At 35.4% G+C, this 8616-nt stretch overlaps 1 protein-coding gene across 1 annotated transcript; it reads left to right on the top strand.

Moving 5' to 3' along the window:
- Positions 1-4363: 4363 nt before the first annotated feature.
- On the top strand, positions 4364-8085 carry LOC120084228 (ubiquinol oxidase 4, chloroplastic/chromoplastic-like). Its single transcript, XM_039040130.1, has 9 exons — positions 4364-4604; positions 4751-4946; positions 5048-5141; positions 5458-5573; positions 6038-6146; positions 6463-6531; positions 6639-6710; positions 6786-6833; positions 7668-8085. Exons 1-9 carry the CDS (start codon positions 4495-4497, stop codon positions 7886-7888), a joined length of 1035 nt encoding a protein of 344 aa, XP_038896058.1. The 5' UTR covers positions 4364-4494; the 3' UTR covers positions 7889-8085.
- The last annotated feature ends 531 nt before the right edge of the window (positions 8086-8616 follow it).

Here is an 8616-nt window from a genome sequence, read left to right as displayed (position 1 = left end):
CGTCAACAGGTAACCCCAACAACACTTCTATGTCTTGTAGAGTGATAGTGCACTCTCCAACAAACATATGGAATGTATGCGTCTCAGGCCTCCATCTCTCGACCAAGGCTGTGATCAGATGCCAGTCCAACTGAATAAATCCTGCCTCTCGATGTCTGCAAGATATTTCTCCAGTAGTACGATTTCGCCATACAACATATGATCGATGAATGGATTGGTCGTACAAAACATCGGGAGCAACAAGTCCTGGGTTTATCTTGACGCTCCAATGCATCCCTTATTTCTATTCTTCTTTTCTCGAAATAGTTCACGCATTTGAATAATGTTATCTGAACAAGAGCATTTATAGGCAACATTCGAGCTCATTTGAGAACTCCATTTATGCACTCTGATAGATTTGTCGTCATCCACCGATATTTGAATCCTTCATCATGTGCAAGTCCATTGCTCTAAACTAATGTTGTCAAAAAAACTTAGACAACTTCGATTTATTCCTTTGATATCTTCAATTGCTTTGTTGAACTTTTGAATTTGAAACTGACACCTGACACGATAAACATAAACTGACACCCGAAAAGTTCACGTTATCACAACGAGATGAATTGGACAGAACCAGCTACTCGACAACGATGTGGATTTTGTAACCAGTTAGGACATAATCGAAGGAAGTGTCGTTCGTTACTAAGACGGGCTCCAGATAGTTAGGGATTGAATAATAAATAATTTTTTTATTATTATATATTCATTTTATTGTATATTCAATTTTTTTATTATAATTTATTGTGTATTCAATTTTTTTTTATAATAATCTACTGTATATTCAATTTTTTTTTTGTAATCAATAAAGTTTTACATTATAATAATCTAATATATTCAATTTATTCAATTTATTGTCTAATGATTATTCAATTATAGTATAATAATCTAATATATTCAATTTATTGTCTAATGATTATTCAATTATAGAATAATAATCTAATATATTCAATTTGTTGTCTAATGATTATTCATTATAGTATAATAATCTAATATATTGATTTATTGTCTAATGATTATTCAATTAGTAGTATAATATCTAATATATATTCATTTATAGTCCTAATGATATATTCTTATAGTATGATTAATTATGCTCTCTTTTTCCTCTTTTATATATATTCGTCTATGGAAATATTAACATAACGTGAAGACTCTCGCTCTCCTCCTAAGATCTCTGCTCTTCTCGTCTCCTCTCTCATTCGTCTTCCTGTCCTAAGATCTTGAGCCTTCCTAGATCTCGCGTTGTCGTCGGTCCTACTCGCTGCTGCGTCACTCTTGTCGTCTTTGAATCACGTCGCTCTCTCTGTATTGTTGTTATTTTTTCATTAATGATTACTGTTTCATTTTTCTGGAACAATCACAAACACTTTTTTTTTTTTTATTATTATGGATCTAACTTTTTTGTTCGAGACAAAGCTAATTCGGAATTGTCTTTCATTCCAAGGCATACTTGTATCCATGGCACTTTATTGTTTGCCTGGAGTTCGCTCGCCAAAAATATAGTCCAATCCCCACCCTCACGTTAAATCAAAGCCTTCGTCTAATTGAAATGATACACAAATGCATAGGTTGTTAGAAGCAGCTCGAACACAGATACATATAGTATACCATCTCATTACTTTTATTTATCCTCTATGAAGAAAATATAAAGTAAATAACACGCAATCTCGAGGGCTGGATGTGGTGTCAAAACTTCAACCTTCGACAACCTAAGTGAGATTTGCGAGAATTTCCCTTTTCGAACGGTTGGAAGTTCGGCTTAGTTATTGTTTCGCAAGTTTTTCTTTGTTCATCGAGTCTTCAACGTTTCGAACCTCCACATAGTGCGAGTATCTCAACGTTAAACCCTAGCCTTCGGAATTCCCAAAACAAAATTATTTCTCTACTAAGTTTTCAAAACACATATTTCTCTAATAAGTTTTGAAAACAACAATATTAATATTAAAGGCCCTGTCATTATGTAACTTAAGCATGTATGTGATGATATACAAGTGGATCATGTCTTAAGTGATAACCAAAATGGTCTGTAGTATATGGATATAGGAGGGAAACCTTATCCTGGTAACGCTATGGATGCGGCCCGCTTTGTAGAACAAGTTACAAGTGTTGTGACTTGTTACAAATGGTCTGGTTCTGATCATTCATGTGGGAATATGTGAGCAGGGGTGTCCTATACAAAGAGTTTGTATAAGACCTGACCATGAAATGTTAACGTCTCGTTATATAACGTCGTTCATGACAGAGACTTCACTTCACTAGGATGACCATAGGTAACATGACCTCAATCCTAAGTAAGTTAGGAACTCCTGCTATTGAGGGCAGTCCTTTGATTTGCATGGGTGCGAGTGGCCAGTTCACCGACTCAAACCTATCACTTTGAAGATTCGTCTGATTTGGGAGTTGGGAACTCAGCTACACAAGATGGAGTTCACTCATTCCTCGAAGCAGGGGTAAGTAGATAGATTGCTCCCTTAAGGGCTGATCCCAGGGCTTGAACGATATGGTGCCACACACCTTATCATGGCCCAAGAGGTGTCCACACATAGTAGAACTATGTTGTATTGTTCATTAGAAGGATCAGTAGTACTTAAGGAGTTAGATGTAACTACAAGGGCAAAACGGTAAATTGGCTCAGCTGTACTTACGAGCATCTGTGAAGGACTATCACACTGTTGATTGGTTATATCTGATGGACACATAAATATATCTGTGGTAAGGAGAGTTCAGCTATCGGTCTTTAGTGGAATGCCTGACAATTAACAGATGGTGGATCTCGTGGCTAAAAAGTTTAGTCAGCTATTCATGTATCGTTGGAGCTTCGAGCCATAAGCCCATAAGGTCCCCTTGGTAGCTTAATGGATTCAAGTTGAGAATAAATTTTTGGATCAATTTGAAATGTTCAAATTGATAAGAGGAAGTTCGATTATATATGATATAATTGAATTGGTTGATTGTATATGTTATGATTGACTTTATGTATGAGATACATTAATTGAAGGAAAATTGATATAAACACGATAGTTGATATATGATATTAAACTATAGGTTAATGAATATAATATGATTATATTTATTAATTTTTAATTGGACAATTATAGGATAGTTGGCCGTCGTTTTCTCCGTAAATGTGCATTAGTGGGAAGTTCCATTCGGTTTTCGTAACTGAAGAATAAAATGAAAATTGTTTTCATTTTGCAAAGAAAACACAGCACACACGGATAATTGCTCACAAAGGTGTTGGTTGCCTATCGCTTAGTAAATCAGAGACTATACGATAGCTTGAGTTTACTACACGATCGCTGACACATGCGCACTGTCTCGCACTATCTTCTAAACAATTGCTTACTTTTCCCCAAACGGTCGTCTAATGTTGAGCTTTTACTAAACGATCGTATAGATGATCACCTACCTTTTCCTACACGATCGTGTACTTCATCTAAACGATCAAGCAATTTGTCTATATGATAGACTTAACTTTCTCCCACTTGCTTGATCATTGTCTACGATCTATTTTCCTCCTCCCCTCTACCAAATCCGAATAGAGCCCACTATTTGGATTCTCACATCGAGAATACTAAGGGTTCCAAGTAGTGGTGTCGTCCCCTTCTTCCTGATGTTCATGTAGAGGCCGTTCATGGTAGACGACCGGACTTTTGGTGAAGGATAGTTTCCCGTTTCAACGAGAGCGAGAGCGTCCGTTCGTGGAGAGAGCGAGATTTGCCGAGAAGAAAGAGTCTTCAATTGGTTAGTTTCCTTGTTCTCTTTGTTGTTTATTTTTTAGCATGTCGGTAAATTTTTAGTATGATGCATATCTATTTGTTTGAATGCAAATGTGGTAAGTCTGTCACAATATCTTTGGAAAGATCCGCTTCCACTCAGAGGTACTCTTGTATAAGAGTTCCTACAATTGTATCATACGTACANTGTTTAATAAATTATCAAACTTTCAATTTTATATTTAGCAAGTCCATAACAATTTCAGTATATATATATATATATATATATATTAAAATTAACAATAAATTTGAATTATTTTAAGTGAACCTATGAAAATTTATTTAAACTCAACTTAACTCAAATGAATTAATAATTCAATATTTTTAACGTGATTGGATTTTTTGAATACCTTTAGAAATGAGTTTTGTATCTCAAGATTCTACGAGAACATATGTGATGTATCCATCGTAAAAGGTAAATCAAACAATAAAGGATCCCTAATCTCACATATAATAGGGATATCTTAACGCCACCTGTTACAAATCTGATGGAAACTTATTTAATAACACCATTGAAAAAAACAAAAATAGAAGAACTTGATTGGAAGGTGGCAGTGGCAAACAACGGAAATGGCCACGGGAAACTGGCAACTGCCGATTGAAAATTCTTCCACCGAGTTCATCCTCCTTCCCCTCACTTTCTCTTCTTCCTCCATCCCAACCTTCATTTCCCAAAGCTATGGCTACTGCTTGCGCCATCTCCTCCGTCCAATGGAAGCCAATCAACTCCAACAACCTCGCCTCCTTCAGAATCCCCACTTCCTTCTTTGCACGCCCTTTCATTTCCAGGTAACAGTTTTTCTAAATCCTTCTTTAACACTCACACTTTTGGATTTCATCTGCTTCCTTCATCGCCATATCCTGAAGGGTTTTCCCAGGACTGAGTTTCGGGATTGATTTCTTATTACGAACTTTCATTTTCTTTATTTATGTAGAAAATCATGTCGGGTGAGGGCAACAGTTGTTAGGGAAGATGAGGAAAAAGTGGCTGTGGAGGATTCATTCCCTCCTAAGGCTTCTCCTGTTCTACACGGGGAAGGGGGTAGTAACCAAGGACCCGAAAATTCACCCTCCAATGGCTTTGATAAATGGATCATTAAGCTTGAACAATCTGTTAATGTTCTTCTCACGGTAATCTCACTTCAAACTGATCACTGCTCTTCATTTGTGCACAATTGGTTCTATACTACTTGATATGTTGAATCATGACTCTGCTTTACTAATCTTTTCAGGATTCAGTAATAAGGATTCTTGATACATTTTACCACGATAGACACTACGCTAGGTTCTTTGTCTTGGAAACTATTGCAAGGGTTCCCTATTTTGGTGAGTTTTTTTTCTTCCTCCTTGAAACAGAGCTAATCTGTAATAATCTTAATATGGGTGACACTTTTTTTTCCTTTTCGGTGAAGTTTTGAAGGTTATACAAACGATTTTATGACATCTAATGAAAAGCATTTTCATTCACGTGAAATTAAGTTCTTTAATAAATATGCAAATAGTTGTTTATTTCATAGAATTGATTCTGGAACTAATTACTTCTGGAGCCAGATTGTACAGCTCCTGTGGATGTTATTTCAGGATGAGAACAGTAGTATCTCGTTTGTAATTGTTTCTAATAATTCTCCCTTTCAAATTGTAGCGTTTCTGTCAGTTCTGCATTTGTATGAAAGTTTTGGCTGGTGGAGAAGAGCTGATTATCTGAAAGTTCACTTTGCTGAGAGCTGGAATGAGATGCATCACTTGCTGGTCATGGAGGTACTTATTATCTGGGGCTTCCTTTAAATGGCACGTAATATCCTTTCCTATGTTCCCCCTCGGAAACCCCATGATTTCGTCTTGGTTATAGTTGGAAGTATTTCCTTTTTTTCAGTTGTCCTAGTATATTGTAGGACTATGGTCAATAATGGGAGTATTAAGGGCATATTAATAATTGGTTAAGGAGTTTGTTAGGGGAGTTTGGTTATAAATACAGTGAGCTGAGGAGGAAGGTAGGCAATGTGGTTTAGCACTTGAGAGAGATCCCAAGATTGGGAGGATCCAAATACCTCTTGTAGTTTGGTTACCATTTATATTCCAATATATTTGGAGTTCTATCAGACCTTATTGATCATAATGGTGGCTGCATAAGACTTGCCTATTTCTTACAATATATTTTCCTTCTAAATCATCTCGATATTGCATTACTGGATTAATTGTCTCTGTTTCTGACTTGAGTGCAGGAATTGGGGGGTAATGATTGGTGGTTCGATCGTTTTCTTGCTCAACATATAGCTGTTGCTTATTATTTTATGACGGTAGTTATGTACATGATTAGCCCAAGAATGGCATGTAAGTGTTGTTGGAGCTGATAAATTCACACCTGCTTACACTCCTTTTCCAGCATCCTTCTATGGGCCTGTTCAGTTTTTACACTGTAATAATTACCAAGAAACAGAAAATTGGCATGGCTTTCCTTCTTAATAAAACTTACAAAGGAATTAAAATGTAAATTGCAGTTTGGCATCAATTTTGGTGTAAAACAATACGAAGTGGCTAGATACTTTGGGCCACCTGTCTACTTTGATGCACTTTAACATCTTCAAGTTTTTTGCATTACTTTTAGTTTTAGTGACATCCGATCTATATTGATATTTGATTAGTGCAGACCATCTTTCTGAATGTGTTGAAAGCCATGCGTATTCAACTTATGATAAGTTTCTAAAGGCCCAAGGAGGTATGTCGGTTCACTATATGATAATGATCTTATTTTCATCTAGTTAACAATAATTCTCAAACAAGAATATCATTGTGATGTGTTCCATTCCCTGTGTTTATCTATAGAGGAGTTGAAAAAATTGCCTGCTCCCGAGGTTGCTGTGAAATATTACACTGAAGGAGATTTGTACTTATTTGGTAAGTTCTAGCTTTCTTACCACATGCATAGTTCTCTTTTCTTCAAACTGACACTAACAGATTGCTTTCATTCAGATGAATTTCAAACTTCCAGAGCTCCCAAATCACGAAGACCAAAAATAGGTACATTTCGAAATCTGGGCTAGTTACTGTAGTTCATCACCCAGTGTATCATAATATAATACTGCCATCATGAAGCCATGTCTTAAACAAGAAAATGTTTATTATTGAAAAGAATGGTTGACAAAAATAGGAGGATAAGAGTAGAAGCACCGAGCACGTGTATGTGACTCTTTTTCTATTCTTGTTATTTGAAGTTTTAAGCTCCCTCAAATTAAATGGACATTTAAATTTAACTGGCTTATAATTTAATACGTAATGGTTGATACTGATGGTAGATGGTTTGTTGTATTGGCGTTCTTTGCGTTAGAAAGTTTGATACCTTCATGGCTTCATTTCCAGATTTGAACTTAAAATTAGAATTGATTGTGAAAACATCAAAAGTTTTACAACTCTTCAATTGTAAAACAGGGTTTTGATTCCCTCTTTTCTGCACCGACTTGATCTCCCTCTTCCTCCTTTGCTTTTCTTCAATATACACAGTTTCGTTCGGTGAAGTAGCAAGATAGCATATTGATATTGTCTAGCAATGCACAAGTTGGCATCTGTTCTATAGGTTGTAGTCCTTGAGTTCTAAGATATTGTCCTAGCAACTGAAGATCATTGTATCTCAGACCTTAGTCGCTTGATTGACTTCAAGCATTCAGAAATTTGCTCTAAAGAAACTGTATAATACATGACAGCACTTGATTTACATTATGGATGTTCTCCCTTTATTTCGTAATACTGTTATATATATACTTTTTCTTGAGACAATAATACCGTTGTATATTTGTTTTCAATTGTGGGCATATTTCTAATTCTTGCACGTTTGAATGTGTGACATCTTTTTCATAGAGAGCTTGTACGACGTGTTTGTGAACATCAGAGATGACGAAGGCGAGCATTGCAAGACCATGAGGGCTTGTCAATCGCACGGGAATCTCCGATCGCCACATTCTTATTCAGAGAGTTGTCCCGAAGATGACGAGCCACCCTGTGACCTTGCTGAAGCAGATTGTGAAGGCATCGTAGACTGTATAAAGAAAACCGTTACTTCTTCCCCTCAGGTAAAATAAAAGCTATGATATATATGCATACATAGAAAGAAATTGTAAATTCACTAGATTCCTACATAGTAAATATCTGTCACATTCATACAGAAGAAAAGATGTAAGGTCCATATATAGGTTATTTGATGATCTTATCTTATAAAAGGTGACATTTCGTCTATCTTTGTAAATGCAGTGGTTTTACCAATTATATAGGGTTCAAATTTCTAATATTATGCAATGGATGCCAATGAAAAAATGATTTTAGTTCACTACTGAGCTCTTATAAAGAATTATCTTATCAATTTAATAAGATTCGTTTAATTTAAGTCACTACGTCTTTGTCACATCATAGTTCTAACTTTATTTTGTTTTTTATTGTATAAAATATTAGGACAACCATCCTTTAGAAGCTATATCAATTGAAAATCGAAATTAATAATTATATCAAAAGATTTTTACACGGAAAATCTTTTGTATACCATATATTTCATAAATGTCCTAAAATTTTAAATTATTTTGTTAAGAGCTTTTCACTTTAGTTTTGGACCAATTTAACATTTTTTACCCTTATTTCAAAATATTTGAAATATCTTGTTCTTTTCTCATTATCATTTTCGAATTTGGACTTTGTTTTTGTTGTTTATTGGTTGATATTCATTCTGGGGTTGTTTGGGGGCTCGAAAAATGGAATGGACTTATAATATATTCTAAAGTTCAGGTTTGGATTGAGCTTGATTTGTAAACCAAATTTA

The sequence above is a fragment of the Benincasa hispida genome, chromosome 8, assembly GCF_009727055.1.
Source record: "Benincasa hispida cultivar B227 chromosome 8, ASM972705v1, whole genome shotgun sequence".
In the NCBI taxonomy this organism is placed as follows: domain Eukaryota; kingdom Viridiplantae; phylum Streptophyta; class Magnoliopsida; order Cucurbitales; family Cucurbitaceae; genus Benincasa; species Benincasa hispida.
This window is presented reverse-complemented; position numbering and strand designations above follow the sequence as displayed.